At 44.8% G+C, this 24,895-nt stretch overlaps 1 protein-coding gene across 4 annotated transcripts; it reads right to left on the bottom strand.

Annotated features, from left to right (window-relative positions):
• Positions 1–380: 380 nt before the first annotated feature.
• atm (ATM serine/threonine kinase) lies at positions 381–24,692 on the bottom strand. Of its 4 annotated transcripts, none has more exons than XM_085245505.1 (63): positions 24,565–24,692; positions 24,260–24,353; positions 23,340–23,458; positions 22,948–23,093; positions 22,629–22,793; positions 22,372–22,537; positions 22,033–22,271; positions 20,955–21,124; positions 20,637–20,815; positions 20,072–20,443; positions 19,782–19,985; positions 19,432–19,533; positions 19,031–19,265; positions 18,814–18,945; positions 18,562–18,687; positions 18,375–18,464; positions 18,083–18,269; positions 17,791–17,984; positions 17,633–17,712; positions 17,369–17,524; positions 17,100–17,175; positions 16,821–16,963; positions 16,612–16,729; positions 16,343–16,513; positions 15,858–16,033; positions 15,490–15,733; positions 15,222–15,337; positions 14,978–15,104; positions 14,671–14,870; positions 13,955–14,129; positions 13,249–13,407; positions 13,001–13,133; positions 12,823–12,918; positions 12,558–12,729; positions 12,326–12,467; positions 12,053–12,229; positions 11,723–11,900; positions 11,499–11,604; positions 11,247–11,405; positions 11,050–11,158; positions 10,730–10,818; positions 10,526–10,628; positions 10,275–10,423; positions 10,082–10,186; positions 9,881–10,000; positions 9,527–9,782; positions 9,276–9,449; positions 9,044–9,163; positions 8,186–8,403; positions 7,870–8,077; positions 7,664–7,789; positions 7,419–7,559; positions 7,033–7,171; positions 6,482–6,564; positions 6,174–6,314; positions 3,116–3,232; positions 2,866–3,015; positions 2,600–2,765; positions 2,168–2,254; positions 1,941–2,055; positions 1,397–1,460; positions 1,161–1,303; positions 381–1,072 (listed from the first exon to the last, which is right to left on the bottom strand). In XM_085245505.1, the coding sequence occupies exons 2-63, from the start codon at positions 24,329–24,331 to the stop codon at positions 892–894; spliced, it is 9,306 nt and encodes a 3,101-aa protein (XP_085101631.1). In that variant the 5' UTR covers positions 24,332–24,353; positions 24,565–24,692; the 3' UTR covers positions 381–891. The 4 variants fall into 4 exon arrangements, with proteins under 4 accessions (XP_085101631.1, XP_085101633.1, XP_085101630.1 ...); XM_085245507.1 differs by having other exon boundaries at positions 383–1,072; positions 9,548–9,782; XM_085245504.1 differs by having other exon boundaries at positions 384–1,075.
• Positions 24,693–24,895: the final 203 nt, after the last annotated feature.

Genomic DNA, 24,895 nt, shown 5'->3' with positions numbered 1-24,895 from the left:
AAATTGAAATAAAATCCCCCTGTGATAACTCCAGCAGCAATCTTTCACTCAGATAATCTCATCCACATCACTGCCAGCACCTCCGGCATCTCCTCCCAGGCTCCGCTCTGCTCATTCTCACATGGATGCGATCAAATAAAGAGTTTGTATGAAAACTGTCACGCCTACACTTCACACAGCATCAGTTTGTTTCCCTCCTGAGCACACAGCAAAGACAATGACGAGTTGGCGAGTCTAAACATGACACAGGTGTTACCTGCTTAAGTGTCAGAGCAGTGAGTGAGTACTGTAACGCCGAGTGTGCAGTGGAAAGGTACTGAAAACATGATGTATAGGCAGGTAGACACAGCGTGTTTCAGTGATGCAGTGGCTGAGCGACAAGAAAATATGGAGAGGATATTTTAAAGTGAAAATGAAATGCATTAATCAGGCCAGCATGCTTTTGGATTGACTGCTTTTTTATTTATTTAATGATACAGTACTCATTTGACAAAGCAGCCTTATATTCAATGCACAGGAAAAGAACAAAAACATTTTACCTGATAATAACGAACAGACATGAAATGACGCCTGGAGAAGGCTTTAAATGGTACTTCACATTCATACAGTCACTTAGCAACATTCACATTCATCTGGGTGAAACATAAAACATGCACAGCAAACATGTCAGCCTTCCAAACACACACACACACACACACACACACACACACACACAGTTATTTGGTCTTTTTTAATAATTTTTGTGATTTGGCTTGATTCCTAATGTTGATCTGTTGAGTCAGTCTTAGTAGAGTCGTACAAAAAGGAATGAAAATTCCCACCTCTCTTTTTTTCAACCAAAATAAACTTCTTTTTTTTTGCACTTTTTCCCTGATATCACTTTTTTCCAGTCTACACCCAGGCCTGCCATCCTGGGAAAAGTCTGCTAAGGTTTTTGGGGTCCATGGCTTGCTGGATGAGCAGGTTGACCTGTCCTCCCACGCTGAGCACCGTTCCCTCTTCCACTCCCTTGAGCTTCTCCTGCAGCCGCAGCAGCACCCGCTCCGCCACCTTGTTGAAGCTCTGACTGTCACTGCTGGAAAGAATATGAGGGGAAGAGCCTGAACACACACACACAAAACCTCGCCAGCTCCGATTCTGACACTTCTCTCCTTGATTACCTGGATTTACGGCTGTTGTCTATGTCATCTCCCCCCATAGTGGAGCTTAGCGTTGCGTTGAGCTCCTGCTGCTCGTCATGCTGCAGGTAAAAAGCTTTCAGGGGGTTCATGGTCCAGTCAAACAAAGGGTCATACAGCAGCACCTATTTAAAACGCACAAAGACACAGAAACTTACAAAAGCACTCCTTAATATGAAGTTATGGAATAAAACATAATATTTAGAGCATGATTTTACCTCCACAATAGTCAACAGAGCTTCTTGAGAACTTCTCATCACCTCCATCGTCTTCTCACAGCATCTGAAAGGGAAAGCAGGGTTCAGATTATTTATAGTGCTAAATGTTTAAAATGTCTAAATAGCAACAGATTTCCCAACATGAATCTTAATCTGTGGTCTGAGAAAAGATTAATGAGGAAGTTTGTTTAATGACACAATGTAATATGCTATTTCAAATTATAAAACTTTATTAATCGTGAAGGAAACTCATCAATCAATGGTGATTAGCTACTCATGCAATAAAAGGATCAGATCATTTTTTTATTATGTCCTGTAAAACCTCAGAATTGACAGGGGGTCGATTTTTACTGCAAGCCACTTTGCAACCCACCTCCACTTCAGTTTATATTTTCATGTCTGATTCAAATTTGTCATGTTGCCTGCCGTGCTCTGTCACAGAGTCTTTACTTCCAGTTTTCCATGTATGAGTATAAAAGGGCCTGAAGGTCCCAGACCACTGCTGACAAATAAGAGCAACATCTGAGCATAATCGTGAGCTAACCTCCTGAAAACTCCCTCCACTCCAGTGATGCCCATACCGTCCACAATGTCTCTGGAGAGTCTGAAGGGGACAGTCTCAGGGGTGGGGAGGATCTTGCCTTGCTCAAAGGCCACACCTTTAAAACATCAACAACAAAAACACACACAGTGAAGAAAAAGGGGCATCCACACTGGAGGAAAAAAAAACATTTTCTGAAACAAAGAGTGACCTTCTTGGTGTAAGAATACCTAAATCGATGTGCACCAGTTCTGCAGTCTGTTCGTCGATCAGTATGTTCTGGATGTGTCTGTCACCCAGACCCACGATGTAGCCGACTGTGGACACAAAACAGAAAACAGAAGGTTTGTTTTTACAATTACTGGATCGTCGTTTGGAGATAATATGAAATCTCGTTGCTGCAAATGTATATTTTTTAATTCTGTGTCATGACTGATAAATGTTTTCTTTCAACTCTGGACTTCAACTGAGAACAAAATGTTGACACGCTGAGGTGAAAGGTGGTGTTTTATGTACAAAGCAAACCGGGATCCATGAATCACCTTAATAATAATCAACACCAACACTTTAGTTTCAAGTCACATCAATTATATGTCGCCCTTCAGTTTGTGGCATCTTGTATTTACAGTACATAATGAGCTTTACTCTGTGAGACGGTGTACCTATAGAGGAGGTGGCCACACTGCGAGTGTAAGCCAGCCGCTTCTCCATCCACACTGCGGGATCCAGGAACCGTTCCATGCAGAAATACCTAAAGACCGGCCTGAACTTCGTGCACACCTCGTTGTAGGCCTGCAGCTTCTCGTCGAATGCAAGTCTCTGAGCGTCCTGCAGTGACAGCCCAACAAAAACTACAGCTGTGAGTTCTGAACCCATAGCAAGCATGTGTTGCCATGTTGCAAGTGTTTTCCTGTCAGCACCGCCATACCAACATCTTCCTCCGGCAGGCTAGGCTGGCCCAATCTTGGGGTCGGAAGCGTTTGTGAGCTCCTTTATTGGGCTCCACCAGAAACTCCCCGATGGGCACCGTCCCAGAGCACCACTCTAACACGCCACTGCGCTGTGAGAAAGGCACCACCTGGAATCAAGTATATGACAGATTTTTTTTAAGCAACGAAGGGAAAAAGAGATGAAAGCAAATGTGAAGCAGTGCCACAGATGTGCATCTATCGGGGAACCTTGTATCGTCTGATGTTGAGCTTCCTCTTGCGTGTGTCTGTATTGCGCTGCAGCAGCATGGAGCACATGCCGAAGACCTGCTGCATCACTGCGTCCTGTCGCAGGTCGTCCTGACCCTGTTTGCATTAAAACACTAAAATCACTCACAGGTGAGGTGACCAAAATCATCACAACGATCCTTTATTTTAGTGCAGTTCAGTGTATTTGTACAGCCCAGTATCACGTGTGAGGGCTCAAACTGCTTCACAGCCATAGAAACAAGACAAGAACAGACAGACTGAGTTCTGTAGGACATTGGGAGTTTTATGACGTTTGCAGTCATTCATTTGTTAATGGCTGAATTCTTCAGTTGATAGTTCCTCTGAGTTTCAGGCAAGACAACTTTGGAGGAACTACTTTGAAGTTGAATGCAATTTAATGCAGGGGTGTCAAACTCCAGGCCTCCAGGGCCGGTGTCCTGCAGGTTTTAGAGCTCACTCTGGGTCAACACACCTGAATCAAATGATCAGTTCATTACCAGGCCTCTGGAGAACTTCAAGACATGCTGAGGAGGTCATTTAGCCATTTAAATCAGCCGTGATGAATCAAGGACACATCTAAAACATGCAGGACACCGACACTCGAGGCCTGGAGTTCGACACCCGTGCTTTAATGACTACATGTGACATGAATCTAGTGAGGTGGGAAATATCTGGTAAAAAGTAGTAGAAAATATTTGTGCATTTTGAATTTTCTGAATGATGGGGAAAAGGTGTAGAAGTACTGTAAGCTAATTCAAGAGTTTTTAAAGGAAACACAATATTGTACTGAAATGTACATGAGGAGGAGAATTTTTGTAAATCTCTTTGAGTGGGAATCACCACACAACCCACAACACAATGATATCACATGATATATGAAAGTTATCACCTCTTTTCAACCACAAATTATGTCCTCAGAGTAAAACTTTAATTCAATAAGATAAAGTTATTTTTTTGCTGCAAAATGAGACTTTCACACATATGGAACCTGCCAATGAAACCTGTGTCAGAGTCTGCTGCTGTCTGTGACTGAATTGGGTCAAGTTGGCAATTACATGCAATCTGTTTTTGGTAATACAGTAAATAACTGTGAAAAACCATCGAAAACAGAGAGAATTCACATTTACGAGAAATGTGCAACCTATAGGAAAATAACCACAATACAACCAGCTGGTGGCCAAGTTGGGTCGCGTCTCCTCGAGTTGATGTCATTGACAAAGACTCATTCAGACTGATGGCAACATGTTGGCAATCTGTCTGCATTTATATATTAGACAGCAGCTATTTACAAACCTTCAAAGAGCTCTCTGAGAGTGACTGCAGTCAATCCAATATCCTCTCTATATATGTATATGTAGATAGACTGGCTATAGATACCGAATGAAACTGGAATGGAGGAATTGTGAGCCACCTCCTCTACATGGATGACATCAAGCTGTATGCTAGGAGTGAACGAGACATTGATTTACTGATCCACACAACCAGGATTTACAGCAACGACATTGGAATGTCATTCGGATTGGAGAAGCGTAGTCGGATGGTAACGAAGAGAGGGAAAGTAGTCAGAACTGCCAAAAGGCAACATCGCTGACATTGAGGACAGCTACAAGTACCTGGGAATCCTAAAGGCAAACAGAAACAAACAGGAACAGCAACCAGAGAGTAAGGCAAGTCAGCTGAGGAGTCAGCTGAGTGGGAAGAACAAGATCCAAGCTATCAACACCTGTGAATACCTCTACTGAATGCCTCAGGCAGCAGAAACACGAGCAAGAGGAGGAGCACTCATGGAAGGACAGGCCCCTGCATGCTATGTACCACCAGCAGATAGAGGAAGTGGAGAGCATCCAGAAATCCTACCAGTGGCTGGACAAAGCTGAACTGAAAGACAGCACAGAGGCACAAATCATGACAACACAAGAACAAGCTCTGAGCACAAGATCCATAGAGGCTGGGGTCTATCACACCAGGCAAGACCCCAGGTGCAGGCTGTGTAAAGATGCCCCAGAGACAATCCAGCACATAACAGCAGGGTGCAAGATGCTAGCAGGCAAGGCATACATGGAACGCCATAACCAAGTGGCCGGCATAGTGTACAGGAACATCTGTGCCGAGTATAACCTGGAAGTCCTGAGGTCAAAATGGGAGACGCCCCCTAGGGTGGTGGAGAATGACCGAGCTAAGATCCTGTCAGACTTCCAGACACAGACGGGCAAAAATGGTGGTGGCTAACCAACCGGACATAGTGGTGGTAGACAAACAGAAGAAGACGTCTGTAGTGATCGATGGAGGACAGCAACATCAGGAAGAAGGAACACAAGAAGCTGGAGAAGTACCAAGGGCTCAGAGAAGAGCTCAAGAAGTTGTGGAGGGTGAAGGTAACAGTGGTCCCCGTGGTAATCGGAGCAGTAGGTGCATTGACTCCCAAGCTAGGCGAGTGGCTGCTGACCTATTTTTACTCGTGTGACTGAGGTGTTTGCTTGCCCTGAATCGATATAACACTACCATGCAAAATATAGCGATGCTGCGCTGTAGAGCTTTTTTTTCACCACCAAATCAAACACACAGTTTCAACTCTCCTGTTTTTTTTCACTTTCATCTTATTTTGTCAGCTGCTGAGTCAAACTCCCAGGCCGTATAATGCTGCTGACTGTTGTGACTTTAATATTAATGCAAAACAAGCACACAGATACAAAACTCAAGTTTCACCACGACTCTCCCAAGTGGTAAATCATTAGCCTTCAATTGACTGTCAAACGTGTCAGCAAACACAAGCATGCTCTCACACACAAACACACAGCCTGCTAACGATTGTTTTCATTATAAAGGAGTGAAAGCCTGTTTGTCCTGGTACAAAAACAGGATTAATCATTAGCAATGGCCAAAGCTAAATGGAAAAAAACTCAAGTTTAAATTGTGAGCACCTTCCCGTCAGGGCTGGCCAGACTATAATGGCACACGAGAAGAGATTTGTTGAAAGACAAAAAAACCCCGACGTCAAAAGCACACGTAAGACACGCACAAACGCACGCACGCTTACTTTGACCAGCTGTCTCCTGCTTTTGCCGTCAGAGCCGACGCAGTCGATGATCTTGGGCAGGTTGACTCCTCCGGCCAGATGATAGTGTGGCATGAAGGACCTGACAGTCACCAGGTTTTCATAACCACCGGACGGATCCACCTGTTTACACGATAAATATGAGACAAATAATTCAATCAAACCAATCAAAAAATGACACTATACACTAAACATGGATCACCCCAGTAACACTTAAATAACAAAACTTTATATAAAGTCTGAAAGCAGCAAAGTTCTCTCTCTCTGTATGTTTTTAAGTTGTATTTTACCTTAATTTCCATTGTGGGTATGGTGACCTCCTCAAGGTCTCTAATTTGCATGATGGGCTGATCAGCGGGGATGGGGATGGCCTCTGAAACCAAACAAGGACACAAAGGATGTCTAAGCAGCGGACATTTAATGCACACAACCATAACATATACTCACGACCTCTGAGTGTGTATAACTGTAGAATGTTAGGTCTACTAGCAAATAAACAGCTGAGTGGACCTGAGCAACTATGAGCAGAAAAGTCTTCATCCCTTCATGACCACAGTGTACTGATCCTCTAACGGCTGCTCCCAGCAGGATAAGGCACCATGGCACAAAGCTCAAATCATCTCAAACTGGTTTCTTAAACATGACAATGAGTTCACTGTACTCACACCTTTGGCATTTGGTGAAACCAAAGATTCACATCATGGAGCAAAATCTTCCCAGCGCCTTGCTGAATCTGTGCCACGAAGAATTAAAGCAGCTCTGATTCAAAAAGATGATTCAACCCACTCCTAACATGGTGCACCTAATAAAGTGGCCAGCGAGTGAATAAAGCATAACTCACTCTTCTCTGTTTTGTGTCTGCTGGCATCCATGTAAGCCAGGGTGATGTAGGCATCGCACAGGCGCTCGATCCCTCGGATCATCTCGGCTCGCTTCTTCCTGATGGTGGCGATGATCTTCCGAGCGACATCCGAACGCTCCTGAATGAGGGAGAACATGTAAACAGTTTAAAAAAAACAAACAAACAAACAAACACACCAGGTGCTTCTTTTGTTTCTCATGTTACAAAATTTAACACACCCAAAGTTTCAAAACGCAACGGCACTGTCCTCGTTTAATGCAAATGTGTTAAACATGAGTTTTTTTCACCGTGACAATCGACGTGTCATATTTAAGCTCCGCATGATGGAGAGAATCGTGTAAAACGGGTGGAAACATCACACTCACCAGATCAAACTGCGAGAGCTGTCGCGTAGCACTCTTAGACTGCCTGGACCTGCAAAAGTTTTCGTCTTTGTTGGCATTGACCAGGGCGAAGATGATAAAGAGCGTGTGGTGAGGGTGCTGCAGAGATGCTCGGCATATCAGCTATGAGGAAGGAGGAGTACAAATAATAAACTGGACGTGGCTGCAGCAAACCTTTTATATAATGCGGTTTCTGCTCACAATAATGAATAAAAGAGCCGCGTTACCTCATTGAGGACATCGTGGAATCCCGTATCCTCCGCGACGCCAGTTGCCATCTTGGTTCCCATGCGGGCGGCCAGCTGATACATGAGAGGCAGAAACTTGTAGGACGGGATCTGTTTCACCCCTTTCTGTTAACACAGAAACAAAAAGCTTTGTCAGATGATTATATTTGTAAGATTCAGTGCAGATATGTGAACGTTTTACTGACCTTCATCATCTCATTCACATCTTTAATGTCAGCATTTTCCAGCCAGAGGGAAGCCAGCCGGAAGACCCAGGTGTCGTGCTCCTCACCCTGCTCCAGACACTGGATGTAATTCTCCACAGCCTTACACAGAAAGCGCTTTCTGTCCGTCCGCAGGTTGGACAGGGCTTTTTCATCCAGCTCCAGCTCTCTTTGCACTTTTATTGTGTACCTGTGAAGTTGGACAAAGACAGGCTGGAAACAGGCCTTCACTTTTCTTTGGTTGTAACTGGACCTCAGCTTAAATGCAATACATCGAGCTGTAAATGTGCAAATCAACCTGTTGGAGGTCACTTTATGCTCCTTTATCAAGCCCACTTCCTCCTTGGCCTTTTCCAGCAGGGCCTGTTTGTTCTCAAACTCAGACGAGTTCATGTATTTGTCGATGCTCTGGTACTGAGCGTCAGAGAAGCGGGCCAGAGATAAAAACGCCTCAGTCCGCTGGTTCTGGAGCCTGGAGTCCTGAAGTCCCGATTCCCCCTCTATCACCTCCACTGCCTGAGCAGAGATGAGACCTTTATTAATTCAACAGTACAGGGCTGTTCTCACGTGAGGAAACAAAAATCAGGCAAAATTTACAGGTATCAACACAAACATTAAAAAAAAAAGTAAAACAAGATTTAACCAGATGCACAAAAAAATGTCACTACAAAACTGTGACCCGATTCAGACGTATAAAACACACACAGACACACACATGAATTATTTAATTTTGTCTATATGAATCTGGCCAAAGGACATAAAGTGTAAACTTGCAGACGTTTAATATTTATGTCTTCGCCTGCTCCTAATTTGTCTGGACATAAATAAATTATTCATGTGAGGGTGTGTGCGTATGAAGGCCCGCATGCTGCCAGGCCGACGGGTAATAAACCATTCATTTCTCTAGGCGATCCCAGCTGTGTGTGTAGATTTTAGGGCGTTTGAGACCTTTAAGATTCCTGTTTTGGTCGCTCTTCTTCACACGAAAAGAAAATACCAGAAAATAACTCTTAACCGGAGCCACTTTGTTAATTCCAGGAACTATGGACACTCCACATGTGTGAAAACGCTTCAGATGGGTGATAACAAGCAACAATTCTGCCCTTTTAATCTTTTAATAAAGCTTCGACTGCTCATGCCAAAAGCTTCTTCCTACCCTCTCCAGGTACTTCTCCAGTATGACTCCAGGACTTTCCAGGCAGGTTTCTGCCAGCCAGTTACCACACAGCCTGAGGCACTCGGTGTAGACTGGTGCTAACGCAGGATTTAAATCCACCTGTGCAACACACATCAAACCAGCTCAATAACCCATCTTGGTATTTGGATTGAACTTAGCTAATCTTACTGTTTTGCATTAGTTACAACACAGCGTTATGTGCCCGTCTGACCTTTTTCTCTAGGCTGTGTATCATCTGTCTCAGCAGGCCCAGAGCCAGACCCTGCTCTCCCTTTGCCCAGAAAACCTGGGCCTCCTCCAGTTGCCACGACGACACAGGTAGCGACGCCAATGTCCTTCCACCGCCGGCATGCTGCTTCATCTGGTAGACTGCACGCTCTGCCAGCTGGATAGAGGTTAGAGGCAACCTTCATATGATATTCACGTGGTAAATGAAAGGAAAACAGTGCTTCAAACCTTCACCTGTGGATCTGTGGATGTTACCTGCGTGTTTCCGGCCTTGCGAGCTAACCGGCACAAGTCCATGAGATGGTCAGTGAGAACAGAGCTGAGGTACTGGCTGCTGTCGGGCTCTCCCACCCTGGACAACAGGGTGTGCTGGGCCACAGAGCGGACGGCTAGGATGGGTTCCACTAAAGCAAAGTCACTGTCAACGAGGAGCTGAGAGTGGTGCCGCCACTGGCTGTAAACTTCTCTCAGGATGAGGTCTGAGAAGGGTCTGATGTAAAAAAGAAAAAAAAGAGTTTAAACATGAATAAGTCCAGAGGAGGCGTCCCGTGTGTTACTGACTGTGTGGTATGCTTCTGCCTGAGTCACCTGGAGAACAGCTCTTTAACACTCTCCAGCTCTCTGACGCTCTGCAGGTTCCTGAGGGCTGGATACAGAGATGACACGGCCTCCAGACTGCCTTTGCGTAGCTCTTCCACCTCGGCACCCCTGAAGAAATGCATACGCGTTATAAAGCAGAAATAAAGCTGTCGTACCAGAGGGTAAAACTCCATATTTTGTCCACCGCACCTGGCCTGTTTCAGAGTTTCATCAAATATGGAGAACTCCTTATTCCTGAGTGCTTGCAGGGCACAAAACACAGATTCGTGAAAGCCAGGATTGGATTTCTCACTCCTGCAACAGCAAGACATTGGAGAAAAAAATAATTAGCTTCTAACTGTGAGATTCTAGTTGCGTTTCATGCAGCAGATGCTTCCCTCACCTTTCTGACAGCTCAAAATCCCACTGGGTGTTCCTCCAGGCTGCTTGAAAGCGAAGATCTCGCAGCTCAGCTCCCCACTCGACCCCTTCGCTCTCGAGACCCCTCATGTAGGTGGCCAGGATGCTGCTTAGACCGAAGTTCTGCAAACCCTGTCGGCATAAGATTAAAGAAACTGTGCTAAAAGCTAAAAGATTTCAATCTAAAACATTCTTTGGAGGAAGTGGTTCGTCATAGTATCATTTCAATCATACCTCCACGATGCCCACTTGCCGAGTGACCTCGGGAAGGGTACAGTGAAGGTCGTAGGAGGTCAGGGCCCTTCCCCACATAGCTTCATGTTCGTAGGTGCGAATCCTGTGAATTCACGTGGCAAAACGGCATCAGCAGATCTGATAATGACTGAAGCCTAATGAGGAATAAGTGACCGTGTGAAAGATCTAACTGAAATTTTCTACCTTGTCAGGGGGCTGGTCATGGTTTCGCCACCACAGCCATACAGACTATCCGGCTCCCCGATGCTGCGATACACCTCGATCAGCAGCTCCTATAAATATGCAAAAATGAGAGGAGAACAAGAAAGTCTTTTAAAAACAGATAAAATAGCTGATGCGTGATAATGATGATACAACAAAATGCAAGATCAGCTTCGATGGCAATGCATTTCCTGGTTGCCAAAAGAGGCTGTCTTTTTTTTCCTCCCATTTTTTTGACCTGATGTTGTCATTTAGAAAACAAAGCAGCCTGTGTAACTATGTGTGCAGCACGAAGAACCAACCTGCAGACTGATATTGGTGTCTTCTATGCTCTTCTCGGTCAGGCTGGAGATCGTGAAGGTCTGGCTGTTCTCTTCGAAATTTATTTTCCGCGTTGCTCTGGAGTTGGTTCTGCAGTTACAGGAAATGAATGGATCAAAAATGAAAAGCTGGATAAAGTTATTTTTCCTGTTACTGTTTAAATGAAGCCGCTGCATACTTGCGACTTTCTTCCATGTTAGCTTTGATCTTGTCCACGTAGATCTCTGTGTACAGCAGGGCGGTGAAGTGAGCTGAGCAGGACTGAGCGGCTTTGGCCACCTCCAGGTAGTTCAGATCCAGCCAGAAGTTTGAGTCGCACACTGTGCCAAAGGATTTACTGCAAGAAGGCAAAGCTCTACATTCATACTACAGCAGGTTTACTGGGGCAGAGATAAGAGCAGGTCCAATCGAATAATATCTGACTACAAACCCGTCAGCTTCCAGTGGCCTCTGCTGGTGTCTGAGGTAGTCAATAACTGCAAGCATGGTACGCAGAGAGGTCTTATCATGCACGCCCTGGCTCGCAGTGTCGGACTCTGTAGAGAATAACATAGACCCTCATCTCAAAGCAAACAAACACTAAATATGATCTATCGTCCACTGTCAAAATATAAGGAACAGGATCAATAATATTTGTCACAGATTCAAACTGACCAGAGTCAGACGTGAGAGGAGTGGCGGAGCGACTCGAGGCCTGAGCGCTTCTGCAACAAAAGCTGAAAAAGTCCTGAATGTGGGAGGAGAGCAAGTCCCTAAACGACCCATCGGAGTCATCCAGAAGAATGGAGTGAATGATGAGAGGCAGTAACCTCTGACAGCAGTCCACCCACACCTAAACATGGAGAGAATAATGGAGCGACACAGAAGGAATAAGGTGGAGTAGGCTGCACTGACATTCAGTATATGACTACAAATGTTAACTAATTAAACACAAATTAAGTAATGTAGCCATTCGACTTCTACACAGCTCTTAGGATAACTCACCAGGCAGAGTGGTCGGGACAAAAGCAGAGCCTCACACTTGACCCCTCCGCTGTCCAGCAGCGCTGTGCACAGAGCCTTCAGCCAGCTCTTATGGCTGCCCGCCTGGGGAATCCAGAACTCCTGGCTCTTCAGGTTTCCTCTGGCCTCTGTGCTCTCCTTGGCAGCCACAGCAACCGCCTGACCATGGATGGCAGCCAGTAATCAGATGCATGAGCTTGCTGTGAGCTCCCGTGAGGTAACTTGCAGACACACGCACAAATATCTAAAACCCACCTTATTCTTGGCTGTTCTGAATGGGTTAAGGTAAGTCAGCATGGGGTCTCTGTTCCCTTTGTGTTGCTCCCAGAAGTCGACTCCTGACTGAGTTGCGAGGATGTTCTTCAGGCACTGAGCTGCTGCCTGTCTCACCTCGATTCTGGCAGACAACCACAGCACAGAGCACATCAGCTTTTCCATCATCATGAGTTAAAACCTGATAGCTACAGAATCTGAGGAGTCAGCGTACTGCTGTTGAGTGAGCGCGTCGTTCGTGCAGTTGAGGACGATGTACAGACACTGAGACTCGGTGGATTCGAAGAGGGAGACGGCTTTTTCATACAGGGGGTCTCTGCCATGGAGAAGGGCGATGTTGGACAAGTCTACTGGGCCCAGTTCTCCTAAACAGCTGCCTGCCGCCTCTGCAGCACAAGGACTGAGCTATGAGAGCACTGCCAAACGGAATCTTATCAAACTGTTGACATGGAAGACAACACAGCTTTGATTTGTTTTACCCTGAATGTCAGCTCCTCCAGGGTGGCCGGCTGCTAGTTTACAGAACTGCAGCAGATTGAGGACCAACTTCACCAGCACACTGTCGCTCGCGTCGGCTAAAAAGGACGACACGGATGGAAAACATTTACATGCAATCGTTCTCACGCAGAAACCACTCTTCCTCCTTTAGCATCATACCGTGGCACTCTTTAAGAAGCTCTCTGATCTGTCCTTTGTTGTCATGCAGCTGTCTGGTGAGCTCCTTTAACCCCTCGAGTCTAGTCAGAGGTAAGGAGTCACAGGACGTCACTGACAGGAAGTGGGCGATCTCCTGCAGGGGGGATAATTAAAAATTCATTACTCTCCGTATCAATATGATGAGAGAAGATCTAAATAGACTTTTAAAGCGAGGACATTATATTTACACATGTATTTGCTGCTTTTACCTGTCTCAGACTGAAGGCCCCGGCGTTATATTTGAGTTTGTGCTGTACAGCCCGCAGCTCTCTGAATTCAGGGATATTAGGGAAAGGCTCCAACCCTCTGATTGCTTCCTTTAACGTCTGCTGATTTTCTATGACAAGAAACTGCAGCAGACTCAGCACCTTCAGGGCAAAAAGAGGATTCAAAATCAAAATCATGCACACTGAAAAGGAGCCACAGTTATTCTAAGACAAAGATATGAAATAAAGAAGAGTTTGTTATCAGCAAACAGTCCATCCTTCTGTCTGTGCACAAAAAGACCCAGATTGTCTTCCTCCCCTAACCCCAACCGCTCTCGGCAGATGAAGCCCCTCCCCAAGCCTGGTTCTGCCGGAGATTTCTTCCTGTTAAAGAGGAGTTTTTCCTTCCCACTGTTGCCAAAGTGCTTACTCAAAGGGGTTCATAAAATTGTTGGGTTGTTCTCTGTATATACTATTGTAGGGTCTACCTTACAATATAAACCACCTTAAAACGACCGTTGTTGTGATTTGTGTAAATAAAACTGAATTGAAACCAAATTGAAAAACAAGAAGTGGTATTCCTAAAAACTGTCTTTCCCATTTTCCTATCAAAATATTAAGAAATTATGGGCGGCCCAAAAGTTTTGAACTGTATGCTGTGTACTAAATACATTCAACGAACACCACGCTTTGGCATGCAATCACCTACCTGCTCTGAGATGGAGGGTCGGCTGGTCACCTGAGCAGTTAGAGTTCCAATGATGACCTGTAGGTGGCAGCCCAGAGCATCATCACAGACCTGCAGGGACACGTGACACACGGAGGCCAGCAGGTCACAGCACAGAGCGAGGCTGCGGGTAGAAACCTCATCACACGGAACTGGTCTGTGAACAGCAGGAAAACAGTGTTTATGTATGTACAGCACAATATGTGTGAAATGTAGAAGAACTGTTCTGTAACCTAGCCTAAAACCGCGCTACTAATGTAGCTAAGTTAGCTCAATTTTTAGCGGTATCGAGATACCGGGTAATGCTAGAAAACAACAACAATCATAATAATGATAATAGCAGAACAGGAATAGTATAAAAAATGACTGATTTTTTGCTTTTTTATAATATATATATATATATATATATATATGAAAAAGGATAACAACAACTTCTATATATACATATAAACACTTAAAAACAGCCATTAAGAATGGGAAAGGACCAATTTCAGTGATTACAAGTGATCAGACTTGCTTTGGTTTAAGTTATGATTTTATCTTGGCGTTACAAATTTTAAAATCACTTATTGTTTTTTATTTCTAGTGGTAACGTGTTCCACATCTGTGGGCCTTTAACTTTAATTTCATATAATATCATCTGATTGACTTACTCAGGATTCACACCAGTGTGTAAGTCTGCCTGCGAGTGCACCAACCTGCTGTTAATATGGTGAATGAGCGTGTAGATTATATCTCTGAGAACAAAGGCCCAGGCTCCACCCAGACCGTCCTTCACCTCCCTGAGCAGCAGGCTGACGAACAAATGGTACATGAGGAGGATGCGGTGCCGTTCGTAGCTGTTGGTCGTCTCCGCTGTTCTTTCGCACACGGCCAGCAGAATCCTCTGGATAGAAATCTACAGACAGATGTAACATCATTGCACATAGAACAGAAAACGGAACACTGTGACTATTATCAAAACAAAAAAAGTTTGACTGGGTGACGATATATGAGACATCATACCGGGGTTTTTGACAGAATGGCTACCAGTGACTTGTGGTTGGCACCGTGGCACTTGCTGAGGTAGTCCAGTGTAGCTTTGATGACATATGAGCTGAAGTATGGTGGATTTGGTACCGGGTCTAGCTCTCTGAGAGATATTAAACACTGATTTTGACGTCCATTTGTTACCATACTGAGTATTTAGATGAATGAACAGTAAAAGGAAATAAAAAAAACAACTACTAGAGGACAAATATCCCAATACCCAATAAAGCGTTTCAGGTCTCCTCTGTCTTCTTCAGCTCCACTTCCTTCATACAGAGTCATGAGCAGTTCCACTACAATGTCAGCCAGGTTACTGTGGATCAGGCTGTCGATTTGCTGTGGACACATGTGAGAAGGTGAATTTTAGAGTATATAAAATCATTTGACTATGGCTTGTTCAGCCAAGCGTTTGACCTTAATAACATTTTCTCAGATCTTAGGACTGACAAGCAAAAGTCTTGAGTACTGTTGATACAAGCTGGTGTTACCTGTTTACCCAGACAGCTGGCATCTTTGAGCAGGTCATACACCATGTTAGCCTTCTCTCTCTGCTGTGCAACCTGCGAGTCCTGGCCCGGCAGTGCAAAGTATGGCAAAATGTTGACCATGATCTTTGGGAAACAGTCTGCCAGTAAGTGCCTCCAGTCTTTGTCAAGAGACCTGCCGATAGACTTCACCTGCTCAAAGTCATCCAGGAAGACCAGGCGGGGGATCAGCACTGGGTAGGAAGAGCTTTAAGGGTATTGGAAAAGGATGCTCAGTCCTAATACACTTGATTTCAAAAAACACCAGCTTAATGTAACTATAGCAGAAGGAAATGTGACTCAGTGACGCAAAGATGAGCTTGTTTTCTCACTTATAGAACTCTTGGATTGTGTCATGATCCAGTAGACTGTAGGGGAAAGATCCAAGAGTGTAGCGGTCGTCAGACTGTCTCTGTGCGAGCCACTCGGCCACCAGGTAGTTCAGGTGAGAGCTGACGAATGTTTTTACGCTCCTGTAGCCCAGCGCTCTGGAGACACTGCACAACATCTGAGGTGAAAAAGAGGACAGGACAAATCATGTCACCCTAGACGATTACTAAACCACAGTAAATCAGTTTGCATGCTTAAAATATTCTCCTCCCTCTATTCTGCGCCTTGAAAAAGGAACTCCCATAAATCCACATGCAATAGAGTCAGTCGCAAAAATCCCACCTCTTACTGGCAGTAAAATGGCCCATAGTGACATACGGTGCAGTATTAATCTGCGTCAGAGTAGTTATCCAAAGCACGTGTTACCTCACTTTTACAATGCATCAAGACCTTGTAAAAGCAAAATTGCATTCAAGTAGCTTGTTACCTTTTTAATGAGCTGCTCTTCAATATCGTTTTCTTTATAAGACTGAAAGAGTGCAAACAGGGACTGTTTTTCACACACGGGGCTACAGCACAGTACGACTGACAAGCTCTTGAGCAGGGTGGCCTTGCGGTTGAACATCTCGTCCTCCCGGTCCTCAGAAGAGCAGCCTCTCTGTGTGCGATTGCACAAACAATACGTTAGTCGGTGTGTGTGTGTGTGTGTACAATCGCAAAGAGTTGCTGACATGTGGTAATGCTGCTCGGTCTTACCGGAAGCTTCATCCCCTCCTGAGCCTTCAAGTAAACATTCTCAAAGGCTTTCTGCTGGTGTTTTAGTGGCAGCATCTTCTTCTTATCTGGTTGCTCTGAGCTCATGTCCAGAAACAGCCTGGAGACACAATACCAGCAAGCACATATTTATCTGTCTGATCTTAGTCTTGCTTTATGTTTACTAGTGGTAAAAGACGGAGGAAGCGTACCTCTCCACTGAAACGGCTACCAGCATGCGGACTTGGTGGTGTGCGTCTGCGAGGTGAGATGGAAGGACAGCAGACACGGGATGGTCTTCCTCTCCGTCAGAGGTTCTGATGCTCAGGACGGCCCACTTACAGCATGGGTCGGCCTAACCAAGCCGAAATGACAGCAAACGCAAAAGAACAAGAAAAGTCAAAAGCAGTGACAACGAGAGCTGCTGCAGTAATGGGACACTTTTACAGGCAGTAAAAACAGCAACACTGTTGCTTAATCGTAGATTTTACCTCCAGGAGAGCAACCAGACATTGCACTAAAGCAGCTCGCACAGATGCCACGCATTTACCTGTATGGCTCAGGAAACTGAAACGCAGTACAATAGGAGCATTAGTAACAGTTCTGACTACAATAGAATTTCTAAGAGAATTTCAAATTTCAAAATAAGGTAATTTTACACTTGACTTCTCTATCAACAATTGAAATCGTGTATGTAAATGTAATCTTTTTTAAAGAGCCGCCAGTTCATCTATTAATGGTGTAAAAACATGCTTCTAACCAGAATCCGGACACCACTTTCAGCAAGGATCCCTGCACATGTCTCATCTCCTCTGGCATGTGATGGGTTTTCCCCAGGCTCTTTATGGAGGGTAACAAACTCATCAGTACAGCAGCACAGATCTCCTGGTCCTGACGATACAGAGAGCACAGGTCCCTGTGAAGACAGCAACAAATACATCTATTTATTACCACAGACACATTAATTCACATTGTGCAGATTGAATGTGTCTAACAAATACGAGTAAGAGAAAGGTTCTCATACGCCAGAGGACGGAGCAGCGAGTCAAATTCCTCCGGGGAGAGCGAGTCCTCAGCAGGAAGCTTCTTCAGCAGGATGAGATACTGCAAGAAAACCAGATAAGATGAGTGTTTCTGGCTAAAGGGTTGCCACGGTGATCCTCCAAATTTGCTGCTGCCTACCATGTTGAGGTGCAGGGCTTTACTGAAGTCCATCTGCTCCACCAGCAGCAGCAGCTTGCGCCGCACTTCCTGGGGTTTGAAAAGCAGGCCGTGGACGGGCTGGACCGAGCCGCACTCGCACAGGAACTCCAACACTGCGAGGAGAGCCAGGTCCTGCTGTGCCAGATGATCTTCTGATAGAAGGCTTTTCGCACCTGCAAGGTAGCGAGCAATGTCTATGAAACGTGCTAATTTTTTATTTAGCTGTCTGTGTTTTTAAGAAAGGAACAAACCAGGAAAGGACCCGACATACCTGGGCCGCAGGAAGTGTCGGTGTTGTCTCCTTTGGGCCTGTGGTTCCCGTTGGTGCTGCTCTGGGGCTCTTCACCATCATCAAACAAGTCAACATCATGGCCTTGCTGAGTTCTGGTCATTTCCCACTCATCATCCATGGGGTCATCCTCATCCATGACAGCGACTCTCCTGGCAGCAGTGCTTATCTAAAGGGAAAAAGAAGAGAGCTTGATTTCACAAGCCTGCTTTTCACATTAAGGTTTTTCCTTTTGTGTCTTTTAAATCTGTGACATGCTCTTTCTGTCGCTTACCAACATTTTGCAGATTTCCGCCAGCTCGCTGAGGAGGCTGGCTGGCAGAATCATTATAAAGAAACCAGAGGAGGTGGGACAAATATTTTCCTGCAGAATGATCACAAAAGTAGTTAAAATCCACTGTCAATGCCTGACTTTGACTTTAAGAGATATGGTTGTTTTTCTAGAAGAAAAGCTTTGTCACCTTGTTTTTTCTGCTGGCAGACTGTGTGCAAAGCTTCATAACAGACCTCAGGGTGCCCATGGTCCCTTCCTCTGTCATTTTTACTTTCACCCCTGAAACAAACCCGCTGAAGTCCTGGGCGAGGGCCTATGAGCAAGAACAGCCCGAAAACTTTAAAGCTGGGGCTCATATTTCATTTCAACTTTCAATATGACAAACAAGGGTTCTCAGCCAGGCTGGAATCAGATTTTATGACTTTAGATAACTGATTACCTTTGCTTTACCGAAGAGCTGCGATCGGCAGGCCTCCTCCTCAGTCAGAAACCCAGTGGAGACGTAAGCTGCCAAAACAGCGGTCAGCTGACTGAAACAACGCACCAGACACTCTGGAGGAGTGGACTGAGACTGTCGAGGGTCCAAAACAATAGATGCCATTGTTTACCATGCAAAACAACATTCATACGCGCACACACATCCGACTTCGACTCACTTCAGGAGAGAAGCAGTTGAGTAAATTGTCAGCCATGCAGAGCAGGGACTGCTCCAACTTGTGTCTGAGGCCGGGGACAGCAGCAAATCGGCTGTCGGCCGACGCCGTCCTCGCCGACTGGTCAAATCTGCGGACTTCTGACGGCGACGTGTTGAAGCTGAACTGCTGGTACAGTCTCTCGATCTGTTCCAGGTTGTCTTTGGCATCAGAGGGTATTTGCTCTTGAGAAAAGGCACTTTGAAGAGAAAAGAGTTGCAAAGAGGGTTAGTTTAATTCCCAAATCTCAAAGCAAGAGAGGGCAGAGAGAGATGCAGTGCAGAAACTGGCTGTATATTACAGGTTATGGCTAGAAATTGTATATAGTAATAAAAGAGGTTGAAAAATAAAAGAATTCCCCTCACCTTTCTATGCCATGAGTACCCAGCAGAAACTTTAGGCCGACTCTGGCGTCCTTCAGAGTAAGAGAGACCAAGATGTTTGCTATAAGATTGTGAGGAAAGTCTCTGCAATTAAAAGAAAAGTTTAGGTTTTATCTTAAATACAAATGCAATAATACAAGATAAACTTTATTCTAGGAAAAAATCCAGAAACAAAGGAAAAATATGAAGTAAGGTTCAATTTTCTGAGTTTTGGAGTTTGTGCAAACAGAAAAAAGAATCCTATAAACAACACTTTTTTAACTGGAACATCTTATCTTTTGAATATAAAAGCACCTTCTACAAATATTAACATCAGTGTATAACCTGCCAACCTGCAAATGATGGGGTGAGGTCTGGAGCTGTCCTCCAACTCATCACTCTGGTCGCTCATCAGCATCCAAGCTATGAAGCTCTCCTTCAGATTAGGTGATGTGCCTCCTTCTGTGGCCCCCGCAAAGTCCCAGCCTGATGCTGAGATGAGACTTTTTGGGACCGGACACTTTAGCAGGGCCTGGGCAAGACAGAGTGCAGCACTCCTGCGTACGAGGAATCGAATCAGATTAGTACCTTTTGTGTAATTAAAGAAAACTACTGTTGCAATGAAAAAAAGAGAGAAACTCACTTGGACGGTTTGCATACAGATCCAGATAAAAGCTTCCAAAAGTCTCTGTCCACATTAATCAGTCCTCCCTGGATGATGGAGGCCAGCAGGTCCAGGCTGAGGGACTCTGTCGGGGACGAGCTGACCCCACGCACTGCCAGGCCCCATACCTTAACCCAGAGCCTTCCCAGCTCCGTCCTGTAGACCTGGGCTCTCTCTGGGTAGCGAGCCTGGCACCGGGCCACCTCCCTCAGACAGCGCAGCACATACACACCCCTCTCTCCCCTCCGCTGCTCTGCCAGGAGCTGGTGCAACACTGACAGCAGTGAGACCAGCTCCCGTCCAGGCACCATGTATGGGTACTTAGAGGTGAGCGCTGTGGTGATTTGCAGCCTGAGAGAGGAAATAAAAGACGGGAATGTCTTTATGTGACGCTGATAGCACAGCAGTCCTCCGTGTCTCAAGGCAGAGTTGATGCCCCATAAAATAAAAAGCAATAACACTGATTTAAAAGTCATTCTACCCAGTAATCATCTTTATTTAAATTGAAAATGTGTTTATATTATTTGTGCTGTGATTATCATACCACGGTATGACATCAAAGTCACTGTGCTGAGGCTGCAGATGCTCACGGAGGACCTCCCAGCCCATTTCGATACGCCGGCGCTTGCTGGCAGCTCCGTGGGTGGGACTGCCCATCTGTGTGGCTCTGATGGAGGCCTGGGTGACATCCACGATGTGGGTGTCACTGTCATCATTAAACAGCTACAGCAAAGAAACGTAAGAGCGTTTAAAGGATTAAATGTGTCCAGACACCCTCCTCTAATGAGCTTCCTCACCGCACTTTTGAGCGAAGCTGAACCTTGATGCACTTGGTGCATACATGACGTTCGAGCTTTCTTACCTGGTGACAGATGTCAGCCGTAAGCTCAATGAGATTGTCTTTGACGGCTATGTGTCTGGTCCCCGTGACGTACTTCCCTCTGCTGCCTATGTGACCAATCTCCCCGACCAACGCGTTGTAGAGGTTGTACAGCAGACTCCGCCACTTGGACCAGTCCTCAGCATGTGCACCTGCAGTATGAGTGAGAGCAGCCACCAGTTATTGGTTATTTATTTAAGGATATTCAAATATTTATGTTCATGACGTTTAAATAATTACTGCCAACAAATGAATGCAAACCTTGAGTTCAGCCACAGCTTTGCAAAAGTTTAGATTTTTGATGTTTTCACCAGTGAAATTTGAAAGATGCACTGCGATCAAATTAAATTAAACTTTTTTACTTACCTACTGGTTTCTATCTAACATTCACACACACACACTCACACACCAATGAATGCATCAGCCTGGAATGCATCGGGAACAACCCGAGATTCAGTATCTTGCCCAGAAAGAAGGTTGGAAGTGGGAGCAGACAGGGATCCAACAACCAACCTTCCAGTCCGCTCTACCTCCTTAACCCCCCAAATGCAAACTGAGCATCAGAATGAGGAAGAAAGCTGATTTAATTACTTTGAATGTACCATGCTTGTTGTTGCAAGACATGCTGGTCTGAGTGTTTCAGAAACTGCTGATCTGCTGGGATTTTCCTACATAACCATGTCTGCAGTTTACAGAAAATGATCCAAAAAAGAGGAAATGTCCAGCGAGCGACAGTGGTCTAAGCGAAAATGCTTTTGTGATGTCAGAGATTAGAGGAGAAAGGTTATATTGCTGTAAGAGATAGGAAACTCAAATATGCCCTTCTTAAAACAAAGTAGTTGGATGGTCTTAATCAAGGTGAAGAAGAGCATCTCAAAATGTGCAAGACATCAAACCTTAAAGCAGATGGGCTACGGCAGCAGAAGACGAACCAGAAAGGAAGGTGTACCTAACAAAGTGTTTGGTGAGTGTAGATCCCGCGATAAAGCCTGGCCTCCGACCACTATTAACCACAAACGCTGGAAACCAACATTTAAAATGAAGTTTTAAAAAGAAGAACCTGTATCCTGTGTCTTGGCTCCTTTGGGGTGGTGAACACAAATCTGTAGGTTGAAGAACTCCACAATCTCCTCTTTGAGAGCTGGACTGGGCCTCATGTCTGCCCAGACGTACAGTATGGAAGGCAGAAGCTCCTCTCCCAGTCGACACAGCCTCATCCTACAATTCATGGCTGCAGATCTCAAGAAGATGTTCAGAGCTGAGACGAGGTGCTCCAAAACAGCCAAGTGTTTCTCCTGCCTGATACGATTGATACAAAGAATGCATAGTGTTTAAATTTAGCGACTAATACCGGAACATTTATTCAACGTAAATCTAAAACAGTGTTAAAAGTCTTCACCTGACATTAAGCAGTGCTTTGGAGAAAAAGCTGAACAGCGTGTCATTGAATCCATCGGTCTGCATGCAGCAGCCCTGCACCACCGTGTGGATCACTCTGCTCACCAAAACGTGGTTGATGGGTCTGGACGAGGAGTTGAACAAACCACAGTACAAGTCCAAAAGATCTAAGGATCAAGAATAAACACAGATCCATCAGTTCTTACTCTTGTCTGCTTCCTGATGTTTAGAAAATAAAACTCCAAATAGCCCACTGACTTTGCCACTGCTGTGGAGCGATGTCACACCAGTACTTGCGGACAGAGAGGATGTCCTTTACAAGGAGGCTGCTGTAATCTTCTCCATAGGCTGAACAGCAGTACGAACTCTGCAGAACCTCCAGCACATGTTTCAGCAGCTCACTGCACTTCAGACGAGGCCCGCCTGGAGGAAGAAGAGGACACTCTTAACTGCAGTCCCCACAGTTCATTCAATATGTTTTCTACTGTGTCTGATGAATTAATGAAAGATACTTATAAATATAAAGATATACATTCACCCAAAACTGAAACATATTGCAACCTGCTCCTGCTCTTACGTTTGTTAGCGCAGCGAATGAAGTATTTGATCAGGCTGCATATTTCAGCCATCTTCTTCTGCCGCGTGGCCAGCGTGGTTGCTGTGACGTTGGATTTGCTTGATTGCATGCTTTCCGTCTCCTTTTGGACATAGCGCTGCAGAAACCTGATGCAATAAAATGCCAAGCAGAATAAAGAGCGTTCATTTATAGAAGCCACTTGTTCCGGTACATGTTAGCTAAAATCATTTATGAGTTACGAGCATGTTGCAGAATATGAAATAAGAACAAATACTTATTTAAGAACTTTTCAAAAGATGCAAAAAGGTAGAAAATAGTACCTTCTCTGGAAACACCTTATAGATATATACATTTGGTATTTATATGGTTGCAAATACTCTGAGGCAGGTTACCTGAAAACAGCATCCCATGTGAGTTGCTTGGAGGCTTTTGCTTTAGCTGATGAGTTACGATCCAGTTCCTGCACAATCTCTGGAGACCGGAGGAGCCGTCTGAAGCGCTCAGCTTCTTTCTGATAATAAAAACGAGATGAAATAAAAAGCATTTACACCGCACTGATTAAAACTATTTCAGGTTTAGTTAATTATGGATAATTCCCCACAAAATTCACTTCAAAGCTCTTTATACTGTAAGTTAAAGACCCAACGGTATTGGAGAAAACCCCAACAATCAAGCGACCCAATACGAGCAGGCACTTAGCGATAAGAAAAACCCCCATTTTAACAGGAAGAACCAGGATTTGAAATTCTGTTCAATAAATACATATAATGTGTCACAACTGAGAACTTTAGGGGCTATACAGACTATCAACATACCAAGATGACTGGCAGATCTTATTTTGTTTTTGTTGCTACTTGTTCCAGGAAAGTAAATAAACCTTTATTTTAAAAAATAACTGATTTTAGAGTCTTTCAGCTATTCATCGCACTGCCTTTGTACACTTATAAAGTGCAAAATTGATGTCGTGCAAGCCACAGGCAAATTGCATCTTATTTGCAAGTGGGCAGGACAGATGCTGATGCTCAGCAGATGTATACGCAGTGCAATCTGAGCTTCTGACTGAGTTCAATACTGTAGGGTAAGAAGAGCCGTGATTTGAAGGTAGTAACTAAAAGAAGTGAATTAAAGGATAACTGTGGTAGTTACTGGTGTTGGGCTGCTTTGCCATGATAACTGGACAACAGTGTTAGTTAGCATCCTGTTATTTTAAAATATGCTAAATAGGGAGTTGTTTAACCTATTTAAAGTGCATTGAATCGCCTATGAATTCATTTATTTGGACAACTGATAGGCAGTAGTTCGTCTTTTTCACCTTCCTCTCTGTAGCTTTGTCATTCTCGAGTGCTCTGCAGCAGGCCAGGAGATCATGAAGAGCCAGGCTCATTGTGCCTCACCGTATGTACACACTGGAGGGACAGGATGTTGACAAAAGTTATTCATCTGCTTTATGCCTACACTATTATTACTTAGTAGACAGTGTAGATTTCTACTATTCGACCCACACTTTATTCACTGCTTCACTGCTCATGCAAACTACTTTAGCAACACGACACTGGCAGATTAAGCTTTTAACTTCATTCACAAACGTCCATTCAAACACCTGCACTGTTCACTGACCTCAGATGACTGCAGCGATTGCAGTTACGGAGTTGTCACACGCGCAGGTGCAGATGTTAGCTGAGGTAAGGCACACCGCTACTGTACCTGCCATAACAACTTTGCCATCTTGTAGAGCCACACGCACGCACGCACACGTAACCCACGCATAAAATATTCCCGCCCCAGCAGCAAGGCTCAGCCCCTCACATCACTTCCTTCTCATGCCAGGTATTGAGTGAGTCCATTCACTTTTCTATCAGCATGAAAATAAACCTAATGTTTTTAATAGGTATGGTGTTATTGAAGTGGTATACGATCTGCTGAAGTCACGTTCAACCTATAAATTCAA

The sequence above is a fragment of the Mchenga conophoros genome, linkage group LG14, assembly GCF_057382185.1.
Source record: "Mchenga conophoros isolate Kocher_MC1m ecotype Shallow Benthic linkage group LG14, M_conophoros_male_GT1.1, whole genome shotgun sequence".
In the NCBI taxonomy this organism is placed as follows: Eukaryota; Metazoa; Chordata; class Actinopteri; order Cichliformes; family Cichlidae; genus Mchenga; species Mchenga conophoros.
The sequence above is the reverse complement of the archived record's forward strand: the minus strand, read 5'-3'. Positions and strand labels throughout refer to the sequence as shown.